Source organism: Aptenodytes patagonicus, chromosome 10, assembly GCF_965638725.1.
Source record: "Aptenodytes patagonicus chromosome 10, bAptPat1.pri.cur, whole genome shotgun sequence".
NCBI lineage: Eukaryota > Metazoa > Chordata > Aves > Sphenisciformes > Spheniscidae > Aptenodytes > Aptenodytes patagonicus.
This window is the reverse complement of record NC_134958.1, coordinates 7,782,629-7,801,524: the sequence shown is the minus strand read 5'-3', so window position 1 is coordinate 7,801,524 and position 18,896 is coordinate 7,782,629. Positions and strand designations below refer to the sequence as shown.

General features: G+C 41.4%; 1 protein-coding gene across 6 annotated transcripts in view; it reads left to right on the top strand.

Annotated features, from left to right (window-relative positions):
- The window catches only part of AKAP13 (A-kinase anchoring protein 13), a 228,407-nt gene that overhangs the window by 57,007 nt on the left and 152,504 nt on the right, over window positions 1-18,896 (top strand). For all 6 annotated transcript variants that reach the window (XM_076347955.1, XM_076347960.1, XM_076347959.1 and 3 more), the window contains exon 4: window positions 10,185-10,229. In XM_076347955.1, the coding sequence (XP_076204070.1) occupies window positions 10,197-10,229 (33 nt within the window). In that variant the 5' untranslated portion in view covers window positions 10,185-10,196. The remainder of the gene's footprint in view (window positions 1-10,184; window positions 10,230-18,896) is intronic.

The following is an 18,896-nucleotide window of genomic DNA, read 5'->3' as shown; positions in this document are numbered from 1 at the left end:
CTGAGTGTCCGGAGGCACTGTCGGTCCCATGTAATGCATCTTTGCTTTCAAAGGTAACTAGCAACTTTCATGATGCTTCTGCTTCGGCTGCCCAGCTTGATACCCTTTGGGATGGACCCCAATTCTGCAGAAAATTCTGGTTTTACTTGTCCTTTGAAAATTGGGGCTTTTCAAGAAGTTCCTAGTTAAGCACCCAAAGTCAATAATCGCTCTTACAAATGTGAGCTGGTTATTGTTGAGAACTTCCCCACAATTTACTGCCAAAATGTGTATTCGAACTACAAAGTGTATTGGAAGGTATAAACTGGATTTTACTCATTTGAAGAGGCATCTAGAATGTCTGCTGAGGATTTCTGGAGGTTAATATTTGAGCCTGAGATAAATGTCTCATGCATACGTGAAACAGCTACCCCAGAACCTGTTGGAGGACTTAATTTGAGTATAAACATATGTGTGCTTTTGTGTACATGCTGCACTTGAATTAAAGTCGACTGTTAGTTCTTAACTTTATTAGGATGTAGCTACTTGAACTGAAGATGTGGTCTGCGATTTTTATTTTATTATAGCAGCACGATAGCTCCTTTTGAAACATTGTTTGGATTTTACAAATTGGTATCTTCAATATTGTTTGCCATTACTAATATTTTAAAGGAAAAAAATTGACAAGCGAGGGTAGGGTCATATCTTATTACAAGTGAATTGGTTGACAGTATGTGTGTATTGTAAAATGGGAAATTAATCACCCTGGGTTGATGACCCTTGGACATTTACAAAAGGCTGGTCTTTATGTTGCACAAATAGATTCCGGACACAGGAAAGAGGCTTATGACAAGAGGATGAGATCAGTTTGTATAATTAGAGCTAGCTAATAATCCTTTTACTCTCTGTTTTTCCAACTTTTACTGTATCTTTCTTTATTTGAAATTGGGCATATGGACTGTAGAGTGATAGCTGCTGTGATTTAAGTTTTGTGGGTTTGTTTTTTATATCTTACTAATGGGTGAAGAGGTGGGAGCAGGGAAACCAGATGTGCACATTTGAGAGAGATTGCTGCCTTCCTCTGCTAGGCATGAGGAACGGCGCTGCTTTTATTAACCCTACACTGCTTCATCTCTTTCCAGGCTTTGGGTAGGAATTAAGTAATCCATTAAATGATTTTTTGACAATTACGAGATTGAAATGGTGCAAAAGAAGAAACTTAGTCCTAAGGCTACGGGTATTTGGCCAGGTATTCATCCCTGGAGTAAGACAGGGCTGGCAGAGCTGGGTAAGGAACTTACTATAGCATGAAAAAAGCTTAAGCTTATTTTTTTATGCGTGTGCGTATATGCTAGCCTGTACCTTAGCTTTGTCTCAAGCTTCATTATTTTGGCAAGGATAATGGGATAAATTTGGGGAAGGGAAGTGGCGTGGCCGGGGGGGTTGGCTGGAGTGTGGGTGACCCCAGAGTGGCGGTGGGTGCAGCCCCTAGGCAGCCCAGCTCCCAGCCCAGGAACAGTGCTGGGCCAGCTCCTGCTGCCAGGAAGCTCAGCTACATTAAGCAAAGCGAGTTAATCTATATCCAGAGCATTTTATTAAATCATCAGTCAATTAAATCAGCGACACTCTGTTAGCTTGCGTTCCAGCTAGGCTCCCGGCCCCTCTGCTGTGGCGTAACCTGCAAGTTGTTCAGCTGTAGCAACTCCCTGACTTCTGTTTGGTGGGCTGTTGTATGTGAAGGCCATGGTACTGAGGTTTCCAACACCATTAAAAGAAAAACAGACAGGATTTTAGGCTGATTTTGCAATTTAGCATGTTCTTTTTCAATTTTTTCTAGGGGGAGAAGGGCGTCGTGAAGTTTCTTTTCTTTTCCTTGCTGTGAAAACAATCTGCGTGAGTCTGGTTTTCCCAAGGGTGGCTTGCTGGGTTACCTCCGCGCCTTTGGAGGCGAGTGACGGTAGAGCCAGGCCAACACAAAATGCCTTTAAACCTCCTTTCCATTGCTCACAGCCAAAGAAACTGCTGTGTATTTGTAATTGAATGGTAGCATATGGTTTTGTTTGCAGACAGGGCACAGCTGGGAAGCAGTATCACCTGTGGAAATGCTGCATGAGGGATATAGATACATTTTTTTAAGCAATGCATTTAGTGACAAAACATAACCTTCAGCAAGTAACATAAATTCAAATGATTGTACACAAATATCTGGGTTTTTTTTAGTTTTAAGCTCAGCTGTGATAGTAAACACAATGCTGCAATATGCTGGTAACTTGTTTGCTGCCACACGTTTGAAGTGTGGTTTCTTGTTTCTTCACCTCTTCTCCTTTCCACAGTCGATGGCTTTTGCTGGTGGTATCACTTTCCTATGCCTCTGCAAAATAACCTTGGATGGGTTATTCCTCCTAATTCCTCCAGCCTCCTATTTCTGACCAGATATGTAAAATTATGCATTAGTATAGCTACAGGGAAAGTCGTTCTGCATTTAGTAGTGTGATGCCTGGAAGGACATACGGTCATCTTCTGTCTTAAGGTTTATTTTAGTCACTGTGATTGCAGCTACTCTATACAAATTTCTCCATGCATATCATTGAAGAACTGGGTTATGGGTTTATTTCTCCTGCCAAAGCTGTTTGTAGGTATTGACCTGGATTTTTTTAGTCTCCTTTCACATGGATGTTAAGGAGAGGGCATTAATACACCGATCAGAAAGCTCGTTCATTGTATGAATGGTGAGTTCTGGAGTGCATTCAGCATGAGTGAAGCTTGTTGGGACAGTGTGTGAGGAAACCTGTGTCTCGCCCAACACCACAGGGTGAGAGTAAGTTATTGCAGATCTGAACTTTGTAGGAAGATACCCAGGAAAAACGCCAAACAAGAAAGTGTAAGTAATAAAAAAACCCTCAAGTCATTGTTTCTTTCCATTTTCAGACTTTCTGCTATAGGTAAAAAAAGAAAAGGGAAAAAAAAATCAAACCCCCAAACCAAGAAAGGCCTTTTTTCAAATAATCGTGTTATAACAAAAAAGCGAGGAGACTGGTGATGGGTAATACAACGCAGTAATGTCATATACCACTCTTAAAAAAGGGGAATATTCCAGCTCAGTAATTCCCTTGGTACTAGGAGAGAACAATAAACTTGTGAAAGAGGTTGCTATTTTAGTTCTCTCTGCATGAAATTCGTGGCTCCAGCAGGAATTCATCTGTGTATGGCCACTTGGTCTTCTCTTTGGTCCCCCCACTTGCTGTTTCCCTATCTTTATTTATCTTGTATAGTTTAGAGCAGGAGCACTTTAGTTCCTGAAACTCAATCCTCCCGATACTTCTAAGCACTTCATAAATTAACATTTTGTGAAACCAGAGTGTGGGGGAGTGCCCTTGAGGACACTGTGCTTTGTTGAATGAGAAGTGATGTGTTTTTGGAAGCTTGATTTTATTTTTGTAGTGCAGCCATATAGAAGGAAGCGATGCAGCCCAGCCAAAGGGGGTGGATGTGTGCTCCCTGGAAATCCTTGGATTTCTTTAAACTCTTTTACAGCTTATGGGTTGTTTGTCTAAAGGATGAGGATATGAGGATTGGCTATAATGCAGGTTGTCCCACTGTGGGTATATATATTGGTGGCAATGTTACAGTACAAAAGAAAGTCTGTTTATGGCTTACGCTCTTACAGATAACCAGCATAAGTAGTGCCTCTCTAATTTCTATGGGATATATGTAGTTTGGACTACCTGGTGAAGTGTTACTCCAGAGCCCTGAAGTCACAAAGTTCAGTCCTTTCAAGGACTGAAGTCCTTACAAACCAGTGCTAGAGAATGGTTTTGTACAAAATAAATTCTGTCACATTTAAAAAAAAAAAAAAAAAAAATCCTCCTTTGCCTTTCAGCCTGGCGATGCTGTGACGCAGTCCCCCTTACAGCTGGAAAGCCATCCTGCTTTCTCTGCGTTTGTGCTTATCTATTCGAATGCTTTCCATGCGACCTGTAACTTCATCAGATTCTTTGTGTGTTTTTTGGCTGTTCTTTCCTGCCCGCAACCACAAGCTCTTTATGGCTAAGATTGTTTTTTTGTACAGCTGGGAGTGCATGGTTAAAGCTTTGCAAATACAGATCATTGTTTCTAAAATCAAATGCTAAAATGAAAAGGAAAAAAAAAAAGTCAAGCGCTGAGATTCAGGTAAGGTTCAGCAAAGCTTAAACCTAAAGTATATCTAAAACTGAAGTTTACCTAAAAAAAACCTTAAAATTGGACTTGAAAAGCTTGAAAAAACTCAAAACACTTAAAACTGAAGCGTTTTTAGTGTATGAGGGAGAGGGAAAGGGGTAGGTAGGCTTTCCCAGACATACCATACCACATGGATAAAATGTCCCTCGTCCTCCTGCTTGTTGCACCTCTGGTCGGTTGTTGGAGGTGAGTGGTCATTCTGGTTTCTGCCCATCCTGTAGCTCTCCTTTCTGATTAAAAAAATAAAAAATCCCTAAACAGACTACTCTGAGGCTAAGGTCTTGAGAGTAGCGCAATGTTTTCTTTCTTATATACTTCCTCGTGGAGCAAAGCAGTGAGGAGTGGATGCTGGGAAGCATACACAAACTGGGAGGTGAAACCGGCGTTTGATGTAAGCTTACTGCCAAAAAGAGCAAGCCGGAACGGGGCGCGATGGGAAAATCGAAAAGCCATTTTGGCAGCTCCTAGCTATGTGGTGCTCAAAGACCTTCAGCATTACTGCTTGTGCGCGGGCTGGGTTGATCTGGAGGACCATTGGCCTCACTTTCAGATTTGTCCTCGAGACATACTTTGTCTGGGATGCCTATAAGAAATAAGCCAACTAATTAAGGTTAAATTAAATGGTAGCTGGGAATAGTGGATGAAGAGGATTTATTGCTTAGGCACTTGGTGTTTGTATCCCTTCCCACTGCCTGTACTTGTTTGTAAACTCTTCAGGGCAGAAACTTTGTTTGCATTGACATTTTTACAGCACGTAACCAATGGAGCCTTAATCCTGGCTGAGGTTTTGGGAACCACAGTAAAGCAAATAAATGCCTTTTTTTTTTTTTTTCTCCCCCCTCTCTTTCCCTCTCAGATGTTACCATACCCAGAGAAATCAAGCATAGTCATTTGTCCTCGTCCGTGAAACTTTGTGCAAAATAACACTGAAGTTCTCTAGAAGAGACTTTAATACAACTCACTGTATTAATTCTTTAATGCTCAACAGAGCAGAAAGGTATCCATCCCATTTTGAGAAGACTTCAGTAGCTTTCAATTTTATTGACCTATGCAGATCTTTATAATGTCTAAAACCACTGTTGCTTTTAAGAGCTTGAACCTGGACTTTTATTTGATGTCCTACTTTCAAATTTGCAAAAGCAAGGGATTTCACTGTGTTATTCTAAGGGGAAAAACCTAATCCAGTTCCAGAAACATTGCAAGATAAGTGTCTGGATGGCTGTAGAGCATGTGATAAACCTCCCAGATGCTGAAATTCAAAAGATTCAGCTATTTGCAAGAAATAATATGAATGTTTTAAGTACAGGCAACTGCTGCTGGAGCAGAATCTGCTGGCTGCCACGAGGGTGCCCATAGCATGACTTCTTGTGCCCAGCTGGGAGCTGGCCAAGGGAGGTGGGATTTATATTTGCCTATTCTTGTTAGTTTGGCTTTCAAGGCAGTTCACGTGCAGTCCTATAGATCTCGCAGTAGGGCCAGGTATTCTCTCTGCAGTCTGCGTTACCTGATAGAGCAAGTGCTACCTGCCCCAAAAGATAGAAATTGCTTTCTGGGGCTCAGAGCAGGCAACAACTGGAAGGATGTGCTCCTTTAATATAGGAGAAAACACAGTTTAGCCTTTTTTATCTTTTTTTTTCTTTTTTTTTTTCCTTATTTTTACACTTAAAGTAGTCCACCTTACTAATTGACTATATTAGGGTCCTTATGAATCTTGGTTTGATTATGACCAGTATGTTCTTTCTTTTGTTTTCCCTTTTCTTACTGTATTAAAGTTTTTTTTAAAGTTTTTCAGAGGCTGCTCCCTGCCTACCCACTGGTTGGAGAAGTTCACTTGTCTAGAAACCTAAATTTAGTCCTTTGCTGACGCAGAGTAGTCATTCAGGGTTATCTGTCACTCAGTTTTTCTCATATGTTTTTGCCAAAGCACTTCCTAACAAGATAAAATAAAATATCTTCCAAACCTGCCTGTCTCCTTGCAAACTAAGTTTGCATCCTTTGAAAAATTGGACTGACGTGTATTATGAAATGAGAACTCATTTTAAGTTACTGATGTAAGGGCCAACTAGTAAGATAAGAGGGGGGAAAAAAATCTTCCTGCAGGAAGTATTTTCAAGATTTTTGTTTTTGTGTTTGACAAGACCAAGTGTTCAGCAGCATCACCTTATTTCGCTGCTGTTGTGCACTTCTCTTGCCAAAAAAACCCAACAAAAACTGGTCGTGAGTTTGAACTCATAGGCCTCCCCTTTTTTCCTTGATGAGAAGCGTCAATATTCTCACTTCCTTACACATCAAGTATTTACTTTTTTAGGACTCTGTGACTTGTGGCACTTTCATTACAGCCAAAACCAACCCTACCACAGAGAGAGGTTACCCAGTGAGAGTTTGTAATGCCAGCCCATCCTTTCCTGATCTGTTCATGTCTTTCTCCTCTTTCCCATTTCTCTCCCTACTCAGCTGCTATCAGGCATCTGCCAGGAAGGTGATGGAGCAGGACAAAATGGTCTGCACTTCCGTCGGATGGCAAAGATCAGAGGATGCCATCTCATTTTATGCCTTGAATTACAGGAACCTAAATGCTCCGTTGAGGGCATGCTCTTTTGCGGCTGATGTTTTGTACAGATCTTTGATACCTTCAGTGCAGCCTGTTTGAGCTAGACAGCCCAGGAAAGCTCTTTTTACTGGTTTCCACCAATGGTCTTAAAAGGAGCGTTCTTAGTAATACTCACATTGTCTGCTCCATAAAAAAGGACTGATGAAAAACTTCATCAAAGGAGCTTGGGCAGTGTTTGCACATTGCGACTTTCAGCTAAAATGTCTTGAATGTATCAAGCGTGATGCGTAACATAACAGCTTCTCACTTTGGATAAACCCGGCAGAGTAGACCTTGTGATGGAGCACATGAACTGTGGTTTCTCCTTTTTATAAAGGTGTGATGGGTGTTGGTGGCAGGTGCTGGAATGGCATCTTGTACAAAAATGGTGAAAGCGGGGAGGGGGCTCACAGCTGATCAGTCCTATGGCATTGCAACCCAGATGTCAAATAAAGAAGCATTTGTTTTGGTGTAATACAGGTCCCTCCATGGCTTTGCTGAAAAGGGTAGGCTAAAGCACCAGTGAAGCAGTCAATAAGAAAGGAGACGAGGTCCAGCGTAGATACCCGATTCTTCCTGTCGACACCTCTCAGCTTCTCAAACCTACATCAGGGAGGGGAAAATATAACAGTCTAGATCCTGCTACTGCTTTTTGGGATTAGGTGCATGCCCCAGCCTTGCACTTAGGGCCTTCCTCCTTATTTCACGAGGCTTTGGATGGGTCTTTTTAGAAAGCGTGGCTTGATGACTGGGTAGAGCAAACAAAGTGGAGCAGGAGGGATGAGGCAGTGGTGAGAATACCCTACTGAGTGTGAGAAGCTGGCTGGTGCCCCGTGGGTTTGCCGAAGCAAAGCAAACAGCTGTGGTTGAAATCCAGGTGTGACCTCCCTGTGAGTGTGCGCTTGTTAATTTTGCTTTTTGAGTGAACGCAGATGTAACTTGCTTTCAGATCACAGAAGTTACTGTGGTTAACGGCAAGAGTGACAGTAACATACCTGTGAACCGTGATAGGGAAGAGGTGAAGCTGTTAGATAACAAAGGAGGGAGGAGTGTATTTGAATATGTTAGAATAATTTCCTTTCCTCAGAGCAAACTCCTGAGAAACTGAAATAGGTGATAAAAATTAAAAAAACTAATTATTTGGGAGCAGAGAGAAACTTGAGGAGTAGAATATGTGTATTGCCTGTGGTGTCTTGGGCAAATACAAGCCTGTCGTGTTCTGTTTTCCTGAATTTTTCACGTGACATCCTTTAACTTGCACCTTATCCTATAGAAGGCCAGTAGTAATATTGCTAGTGTAGAATGATGGCTGAATTTTGGGGATAAGGAGTAGTCCTCATAGTTGATGTAAATGCAAAAGTATAGATTCCTTGTCTTTGAAGGTGTATCACACTGTATCTTTTATCAGCAAAAAGAAAAGTTGTTCAGTTACTTGTCAAGACTTGAAAAGATGTGGTGAGAAAACGATGCTTTATATTAACTCTCTTTAAACATAATCATCTGAGACACAACTGTTTTGATTCTGTGTTGTAATATTTTTTTTAAAAGTCATATCCAAATACTACCAAATTGCTGTGTTAGACTACAGGTCTTAATTTTGCTTCCTGAGGGAATTGGTCTATTGCAATGAGACTTTGTAAAAATCCAAATGTGAAGTGGGCTTAAAAGGGACTTTTTCCAACCATGGTTTAATTTCCATAAGATACAATAAATGCTCTCAGCTGGATAATGTTTTGGTACCCCTGTTCAAGATGCCCACATTCAGAATAGGAGAGAGGGGCTCAGATAGGTCATGAGGGAGATTGGCAGGGTTTGTGCATTTTTTGGTTTTGTTTCTTTTTTTTCTTTTCTTTTTGAGCCCTCAGTAGGACTGGAATAGCAGGAGCATGTCGTAGGGCAGAAGTGAGGATTGCTTGCAGAGCTGTTTTTGGAGCTCGGCTGCCCAAATGATAGCTAGTGCTACTAGTCCCCTATTTTCACGAGTAAGTCAGTCTTTGTAAGAGCTGAAAATACAGGGAAAACTATCAAACATAACCATTTTGAGGCATTCTTGCTGTTGGAAGGGGAATCTTGAGGTTGAAAATAGGTATGAATTTGACTAGATTTAAAACTATTGCAACATATTCGTCTCCTGGCTGCCTCGGAAGACCTTTTGCAGAGGGGCTGTGTTTTGGTGAGCAAGCTTGGCAGGTAGTTCAGACATTTTAAAGCAACCGGTACAAAACCACTTCTTTGTAAAATAAGGAGAGCGTGTGAGGGAGCAAGGATAGCTGGAATCAGCTAAGAAAACTTAGGCTGTGGTTTAATTTCTGTCTCACTAACGGCAAACTGGGATTTGGAAGGGAACGAAGTATGAACAAGATCCTGTGTTTTCTGTGTGAAAAGCAGAGTGGTATTTCATCCCTTTTTAAAAAGGGTTTGAAGTATTTGCAGAGCATTACCAGTACTGCAGATATGAGCAACAGCAGAAATTCCATTTTTAATTGTTTTGCATTCCTTCATCTTAGGATCCTGGACTGCTTAATACACACATTAAATGAAAACTTACAGCTTTCGTTTAGGGTGAATATTTTTTACTGCAATGGAGAAACTAATGCAAGTGAAATTCTGATTCAACCGATTCGAAGCTCAGTACAAATAACTTTCACCAGGTTATATAGAAATTCCAGGGGCAGACCTGAAAGAGGAAATTTTCTTGACTAAAATCACCTTGGTAGGATGAGTAATGGTAGTTTTTGACTACGAAAAATGCTGATGCAGAATCGTGAGCATTGTCTATTCTGGAAGTTTTCCCTCAGTTTTGCAAGGAGCATTTTTGATGGTTTGATTTTTAAACAGTTTTGAAATGTTTCTTGAACATTTCAAGAAAAGGGAGGGGAAAAAAAAAGGCACCAAAGTAACCTGGGCAAGGTAGTATTTGCCAGAGTAATTGGTCTTCTCCAGCTGCAGAGAGAACTACAAATCTTTACAAACATTTTTTGGGTGGGAGCGGGGAAAGCGTGGACAGACAGCAATTAAGGGTTGATAATTGTCATAAAAAGCAGATACGACATGAAGGTTGCTAGGAGGAAAGATGAACTGGGACGGACGTGAAGAGGAAGCGAGTTTCACTTGGGATATCCTCAGTGCCAACACTGCCGACGGTTCAGATGAGCGCTTTGCTCTACAAATCATTTTAGAGTTGTCTTTCCTTAATGTGAGCGTAAATAAAAAAAAATGAGATCCTTTTTGATCTGAAAGAGAGAAAATAGCAAATTGTTGTGTAAAAGTGACTACTGGAAAAAATAATGTAGGGGTGCTAATACAGCTTTGGAAGTTTAACGTTCTGCAGCGTATGAAGAAGTACTTAAAATTTTATAAAAAATGTCTTAAATTTGTCTTTTCTTTTTTGTTTCAGTGTTCTGAGGTCATGAAACTTAATCCACAGCAAGCTCCATTATATGTGAGTACAAAATTTAAACAGTTTTTTCCTTTCTTGCTATTCACACAAAATGCTTCCCTCCACCCTTTTTGGAGATGCTGCTCCTTTTTTCTTTGCTCCCCAAAGGCCTTATTTGTATTCGTTGAATGGGAAATGCTCGGTGGTAACTCTCAGGTAAGTCACAGAGCTCCTCTGTCTTTCCAGCAGACAATATTAAAGGAGTTTTGAGACGTGTTGTAATGCTGTCACCATGCATCCCCCTGCTTTTATTTTTTTCCTCCCAAAAGCATGCTCGAGCACATGGCTGTGCTCTTGCGACTTGATGTGTGGAGAGGCCCTAAGAAGAAGTTGCTTGTGTGGAAAACAGGGCATCCCGGTGTGCGGTGCTTGCCCACTGTGATAATATTTTTCTGGTCGGAGTTTTACACGTGGCAGGGAGGAACTGGAAGCAGTGAACGGCTCGGCTGTGCTGTGAGTGCTGCAGCAGGGAATGGTTTACGTCAGCCTCCTGGAAGCTTGTAACCTCGATGGCTACATTAATAAGGAACAAGCTTCCTCTCGCTCTTGAATAGCAGCTTTGTTGCAGAACATGGGGACTGTCAAATTCGACCTGGATTTGTGGGGGTGTATGCATGTGTGTTAAATTTGTGCCAAAGCTGCCAGCCAGGTTTGTGACTCCTTATTTTCCATATTGCCTTGCCATGCCCAGAGCAGGTTAGTTGATGAAGCCGTCCTGTGCTTATGGTCCTACCCACAGACCTTGCTAACACGGGAAGAACTGGATGCAAGGGTGGAAAATATGGAGGGAAAATTGCTTGCAATTGTGGCTTTTAAGGGGAAGGAAGGAGAAATGTTCACGGCTGGTGATAGACCTGTACCTTGGAAAGTGTTGTGTGTTGTAAATAATGGATCACACTGACCTTTAATGCCATGCAAGCTTTTAAATTTTGCCTGCTTTTAATTACCAGCTGGAAGCTTGTATTGGAATTTATTCTCTACTTACTGTACTAAGTCTTGTGCTTGAAGCAAGATTAACACTACGTAGTGTGATGTGACTTTGGGAGAATGGCTTTCCTGGAGTACGCCATCATATTCTGTAGATGTTGCCTGAAATTTGTTAAATCACAAGCCTACTGAATGCACCTTGACTTTGAAGAAACTTAATTTAAACTTAGGACACATTGAAAGAGAATGACACTTATGTGCAAATATATGATGTAGATGCTGTGGTAGAAACACATGAATGGTAGAAAGCAGGATAAAATTATCGTTACGTCTTTTGAACAGTGTATGACTTAACTAATCTGGAGACTTAGTTTTCCCAGTCTTATCTTCTGACTTAGTTTATTTTCCCACCGTTTTGTGTGGGTTTGTATTTAATATGAAATACTGGAGTGGCATACTTACAAGTCCTCAACTCACGTGATAGTGAGGAGGACTGGGCTGAGGTCAAATGTAGCCCGGTGTAAAATAATGATTGTATGGCACTCAGTATAGTGTTTCTTTGCAATGCAAAGAAGTTGATGACAACATTATTAATACATCAGTGACTCCCTTTTCTGTCTTTCTCCTCCTCCGGCCAGATGTGTAACCAAATCAGCTCCCTTTCAAAACAAACAAATTTTGGTAGCTTAAGGAAGAGGCAGAGGGGCGGCAAAAAGAGAAACTCAAGGATCTTGAAAATTTAATATTTAGTCTTCCTGTTTGCTCTCAGTATAAATGCTTTGTACATTTTAAGATCAGTTTTGTTTTCCACATGTTGTTAACTGACAGGTCAGCTCATCTGAGAGTTGTTAGGTGTGGGCAGAAGATAAAGAAAAATGGATCTTCCTGGTATTTTTATTCTTCAAAAGGCAGACACAACAGTCTTGTGGCCTGGCCATTGGTAGGTGAACACCAAACCTCAGCAGGTTCCTTCTTCAAAGTGATGTTGACTCTCTTTTCCGTGTATAGGCTCCTTGAGCTTGTTTTCAAATAACTGAGAACAGTATCCTGTGAATTTCTCCATAAGGAATTTAATTCCTGTGAAGTAAATGACTGGAAATAACATGCAGTACAGATATGTCAGGGGATCTCTCTACGTTTGTCTACTCTCAGGAAAAATTGCTTCCCCCAAATTTCACCCTTTTGTTCTTGACACCTTTGCATTGCATCCTTTACGCTCTTCCTCTTTTAAGCCAATAGCTTAGATCCAAGGCTGCTAAATTTTGTTTATTAGAGTTTCATCCTGAAAGCTCCATTTGGTAGTTGTTTTTATCAGCAGCAGCATTACTGAGCTCCTTTTAGAAGGAGAAAGTAAAAACGTCTCCAGTTCAGTTCCTGGAAGCCAATTAGAGAGCTAGAGCACATTTTATCCTATCTGATAATTACCAGGTTGCCCAGATTAATACCTTACCATTACGAAAAGTGTTTTGGGAACCTGAGATGTCCGGTGTACTTGGGACCGAAGTTTTGCGGGTGATGGAAAAGATGGTGCGTCCACATATGCACTAATAGAGGGATAGAGATTCCTGTATTATTCAAGTCAGTGTACATAAATAGAGAGAAGACCACCTGCTGCATCCTTCTTGGTACCTTCTTTTGGCTGCATGGACTTTTATTTGCCTCCTCTGTAAAAATCAGCTGTCCTGCCTCTGCAGAGCTTGTGACCACTGGGAGATCACAGCCTGTAACAATGAGACTACTGGCCTTTGTAAGTGTAAAGATTAAGAGATAAGGTGGAAAACACATCCTGTTGTAATAATGAGTATCGTGTTTTTGTGATTAAATAAGTCTATCCCATTTAAGCATTGCCTGATCGTTTGCTGGTTAATGAGGTTGCCAGGAACCAGAGCTAAGCATTATATTGCTGCAGGTTTGGGCTGGGACAAGAGCTCAGCCTTTCCTCTGCAAACAGACGGCCCCTGGCTCGTTCAGTTGGTCCCCGCAGGAGCGTTGTACCTTTCACCCAGAGCTGTTCGTTACCTGCCCTTAACGCTGTTTAACGAGCTCTCCTGGCCCCGGAGCTTGGCGCCGCTCACAGCAGTGCAGTCATGGGGCAGAGGAGCTCGTGCCAGGAGAGATAGGGCAGCAAAGCGTTCCTCAGTATAGCATGGGGAAGGTTCACTGCAGTGCGATACCGTTAATGCCGGTGCTTAAACAGGCTGTAGGTCAAGCAGCTATCCCATCTATACCACTGTCAACACGAATTGCCTTTATAAAAGAAGGCGGTGTTACTTTGCAGGGTCTGTGGCTTAATATTGTGGTGTGAATTTGAACTAAAGATGTTCAAACCCACTTCCTCCTTCCACAGGTATCTCGATGGGTTACTAACATGAGCTGCTGTCTTGCTGCCAGCAGTGATGTTCTGAAGAAGTGGGGTAGTAGAGTGGGGAAGTCATTGACAAGGTTGTCTGTGGTTCACGTAAAACTGTGCTGATGAAGGTTCGAGTTCTCCATATTACAGCAGTGGTCTTAAACTTTGTGATACAAGCTTGACTTCAATGCAGAGCTGGTCTCCAGAGCCGTAATCAGCATAGCATGGGGAGGGTTTTAACAGAGAACAAGCTTCGTCTCCCAGCTTTTTCACTAGCACAGGTTAAGGTTACAAAAAAGCAACTGTCACTTGGCTGGATTGAGTGTACCTGATTTCTGTTGCTGCTGCTCTCATGGGTTGTCTTCTTTCCAGTGTGTAATTATATTGATCACGCTTTACATAGTCTTTGGTGCAACTATGGATATTCTGTGCAAAAGGGGTTATTCTGTAATACAAGGTCCTTAATATACATTGATTTCTTCAGGTGCATTTTACTGCAGGATGTGCAAAAAAAGACGTTCTTGTGGCTGGACAGTTCTTTGGTTGCCTGCCTCAAACTGTAGTCAGGAACATCTCTATTGATGCACAGATGCTGGATTAAATCCCAAACTGGTTTTACCTACATCCGTCTTGTATTTCAGTGCTGTCCCACCGATATGGGAACTCTGTTGAGCACAGTGTAGTAGATGAAGGACAGTGTTTCAAACCTTATTTCTGATCTGCCTGGGGCTTTGTGCTCGGGAAGCCCAGGGTCTCAAAGCTGAAGGACTGAATCGTTCTGTTTGCTGGCAGGGCTCAGGTGGAATGGGAGGGTTGCAGACGTCTTTGGTTGATGGGAGGTGGGAAGTTAGGAGCTTCACTTTTGTTTGTTTTTGTTAAATACTTGCAGTGACCTCACTGATCATCACCCTTTTATAAAAGTTGTATCTCTCTACCAACAAAGTCAAAATTTCAACTTGAGTATTGTAAGGTACTTCCTAGCTATTGTCAATATGTTATTGGAATATCCAGATCATCAAGGAGTATGCGGCTAGGAAAAAAAGGATTAACATTGCTCTAAACAATGGAGGTTTATTATTATGTGACCCTTTTTATTGTTGTGATTCATTAAGTTCTCTGTTTATAAATGAAATAATTTAAATTAGTCACTCAGCTTAAACTTGCTAACATCCAGGAAAGAGAAAGAAAAAGGGAAAGAGCTTTGTAAAGGTGAAGTGTTGACCTTTTTATGAATGTATTTATTAATTGAGAATCCAGCAGAGTATTCAGCAGGAGATTTAATTGCAGAAGGATCAAGGATCACAAGCTGCGTCCTTATTTCTAACCAAACTTCAATAAATATAGAGTGCATGTGAGTGAATGATCAAGTCAGCTGCATACAGTGTCCTGAAAATCTTACTTCAAAAGTGACCTGCATGGCTTCCGATTTCAGCCTCTGCTAGCTATGGGATCTTTGTAACGTTATTGATTATTCTTCTGACACACTCGCATCTCCTGACACTCTGAAATCAATGTTGTTTTTTTTTAGAAGAATAACCTGACAGCAGTATTTGGAACAGAACTGGAGTGACATGCAGGGGATGAGTTGGGAAGCATTAAGTGTCATCTTCTCTTGATTACTACCAAGGCTACAACCTCAGATCTGCCTTTAAGACAAGAATGTTTTTTCATGGTGATAATGATCAGTGGGTGTGAAATGGAAAAGATCAGCAGCTGGAGAAGGGTTATGTATCGCTGCAAGCTTTTTTCCTTTTTCCTTTTTGATTAAAAGGAACAAACTTGTTTTAAATCACAGCACTCCTCCTCTGCATGGTTTGTCTAAGGTGTGCCCACGTTATTTGGAGTGACAAACCCAAATGTGTCATAACTGGTGATTGCATGGGAGGGCAAACAATTGATAAAAATGCTCCCACTGACTTTGGTCTTTAATCAGGTCTGTGGATGGAGTCTCTTGTATAAACTGCCACTTATGAGCTGTGTAACCTGCAGAGTTTCTCAAGGAGAGTTTTGATAGAGATGAGAGCTCCCACTTCCAAGCCAAAATGCCATGCAACTTAATGAAGTATGAACTTCAAAAGCCTCAGAAAGAATGCATTGACCCTCTCTTAATATAACCTGGGTTTTGGGTACAGTAGGTCCTCTCTTCTGTTAATGAATGAACTACTCCTGTAGATTTCCCAGTGTGTCCTGGTTTAATTTATAATGGGATGAAAAGGATAATGCTTATAATATTTTTCTCCCACTTACATATTTCACACAGAATGATGCCCTACTGAAGTGCACTGTGTATTCCTGAGAAAAACAACTGCAATAAACTCTGATGTTCATGTTTTAAGAAAAAACCCTCTTTTGAATAAATATTAAAGGATTAAAGAAAAAAGTTCACGATACAGAGAGCTTGTGGCAGCAGTGTCTGTCCCAAGCACCGTGGTTCCCCGTGTCCGTGAGTGCAGCAAGGTGTTGTGCAGGCGTGCCTGCCTGGCAGCTGGGTTGTCACCATGGCTGAAACCATCTCAGGTGTGACTTGTGCACTATTGTGTGCTAGATAATTAATGATCTTCAGAAATCCCTACCAAAGAGACAAAAGGACAAAATGAAATACCTTCATAATCCTACAGTAGAATGTTGGCATGAGGTTGGCAGGTATGGTTTAGTTACTTATCTACTAACGCTGAATTTGTTTGCTTAGTGGCATCTATGGTGACAAAGGCCACTGGGATGCCTGAATATCTGAGATCAGTCCAGCAGAAAAAGTAGAACATACCTTGCATGCTTTTGATGTGGGGATTTCTCACGAAAATCACTATACAGAAGCCCTGTCTTACTTTCTCTTGAGGTCCTTAGGCAAGAGGAGAACCAGCCTTGATGTTAAGTTCAGCTCTGTGCTGAGAGGATCTGATAAACCTCTTGTCTTTTATTTGTTGGGTACTTGATTTCTTCTTAATGACAAAGTAGTTTTCTGCCCCACCTTCAAAATGTCTTTGAATTATGAATGAGTGGAAGGCTTCTGAGCACCTTTTACAAATAAAATATTTGCTTGTGTTGCTTGTGGAAGAACCTGCTTCTTGGTTGGTTTTAAGAAAGTTGGTTGGGGCGCCTGAATAAACTGATTTTTTTGAGAGGAGCACATTGCAACTTGTCTGGTTCTGCTTTCATTCTGCAGGCAAAATAGTTTCCCACTAAACTGTGCTTGACCTCATCTTTTAAGTTTTTGTTACTTAGGTCCTTGATCCAGATTCTTTTCATCTTCCACTTCCCAAATTCTGGTCTACGTCATGCAAGAAGTCATCTCTTCTGTTGAAATAGGTGTCTGGCAGCTGCCACCTGAGCTCTGCACCCTGCTCTGGCAAGCTGCCTGCTGCTTCCCAGTTCCTGGGTACCTAAATGAAGACTTTAGGTTGCACAGATTGGTTATCACGAGGCTGTTTGCTTGGCCTGCTCCTCTTAAGTGAGGTGTTCGCTAGCTCGAGAGATCTGTGCAATGTTAGTATAGGACTTCTTGTGAAATGGTCACTTTTGTGCATTTACTGAAGGCAGCCTTGACTGGAGAAGTCAGAAGAGGCCTCCTGACCATCAGCATCGCCTTCCTCCAGGATGAGCCATTGATTATAATTGCAGCTGAGAGGCCCCTTCTCAATGCTTCTTCCATATTATCTGAAACTGAAGATGCTGGTGATTTGGGTTGCAGGTCCTCCTCCCATAATTATCTATTTGATCTTTTTTTCTGTGATCCTGTTTTGTGGGTGTGAATGTGCTGGTAAACAATAAATGGACTAGCTTAAAGTCTGGAGCACTTGTCTGAAATTCTGCCCTTAAGTCACCGCTGCTTTGCAGCATTACCTGTGAACTTTAAATATTACAACTTCCAGAAGAAAGATGCCAGAGCTGGTACAAGGTAGGGGTGGGAAAGCAGAGGAGACAACGGTCCCCTCTTTTGGGGAGCTCTTAGATTGCTTCAGTCTGTTTTCTGAAACTGCAAAAGGAATCCTTACATTGTCACACTAAGAGATTTATTAAAACTGGGTGAAATGACAAATACCTCTTAGGCTCTGAATTTAGGGGGTTTTATTTCTTGTGATAGCCAATGAGCTGGTTAATATCTGGAAAGACGCTAAGAGATTGCGTCCCATCCCCAGTGTTGACTGATACTGTTGCCTCCCCTCCTCTCAGGAGGAATGAGCAATGGAGATCAGGACTTGGTGTTTAAGAGGATGAAAATACTCTTCAACTACTCTTCCTCTGTGGAATGTATTTATATAGAGAGTTTATAAATGTTCTTATGTTACCTTTAGAATGACCAAACAAATTTCCCATCTTACCAATCAAGAAACATGTCCCCACTTTATTTTCTGTAACGAAGTGCTGACAGTCAGTTTGTTGGACTAGAGGCGGTTCTGACAGCAAAGCTGATGTGAGAGTAGTGGTTATGAAGATGTCGATTTGATGAAGGCATGATGTTTTCAAATAAACGCTCAAATCTCCTGGGCTCTACCTGCAGTGCCTCCTGTCTGCTTCTGAAGGTTGTGCTGCATGCAGTCTCTGCAAATGTTTGTTCTCTGCCTTGCTCAATAAAGCAATGCCATATTGTGCATAAGTGGAAAATAAAATAAACCGTGATTAATTGTTCTGTGCAAAGATCGATGCTGTGCACTGCCATCAAGTGGCAGTTCTGTTGCAGGACACATTTTCAGTGCAGGGCTGCCTGTGTTTGTATCGTCGCTTCAAAGTGTTTCTTCTAAGCATTGCAAAAGTTTCATCTGTCTAGTAGTTGTGGTTGCGGGGGGTACTTCTTCAGGAAGATAATAGTTATAATGGTTTCTATTCTCTAATGGCAAAAAATGTCACTTTAAAAAGCACTTCAATCATTACAGTAGCTCCAAGTACTGTAGTTGTGAAATATTTAAAGACTGGCGAGGATATTTTGGAGCTGGCAGGAAAATGGGCTCTCTGAAGCACACTCTGAGCTCTGTCTCTTCGAGGGTTTTGCTGTGCTGTAGAGGAGGCTGAAGAACCAGGAAAACGCCATTCCTTTGTTCTCTTATGCCTTTGGATGTTAGAGTTCAAGCCTGCTTTATTTTTTTTTCCTTTAAGACACGTCAAGGCTATTTGTGAAGATACTCCAGTGATAGGAGGTTGTTTCAAATAATGTGTCATCATATGTACCTTATCTTCCAGGAACTGTGACTCTCTCCACCTCTGTGATGCCAAGAGAATAGCTGAATTTCTGTTAGGCAGCCCGAATGTATTCAGTGACTGCTATTTCTCCCAAGCACTACAATTTTGTTGTTACTGCTACGTGAGTAATTATTAGGAAATACTATCAATCACTTAAGGAGCTGGTAATAAAATTGTCTGGTTCGGTTCTCTAACAGCGTAGTGAAGAACAGAAGAGG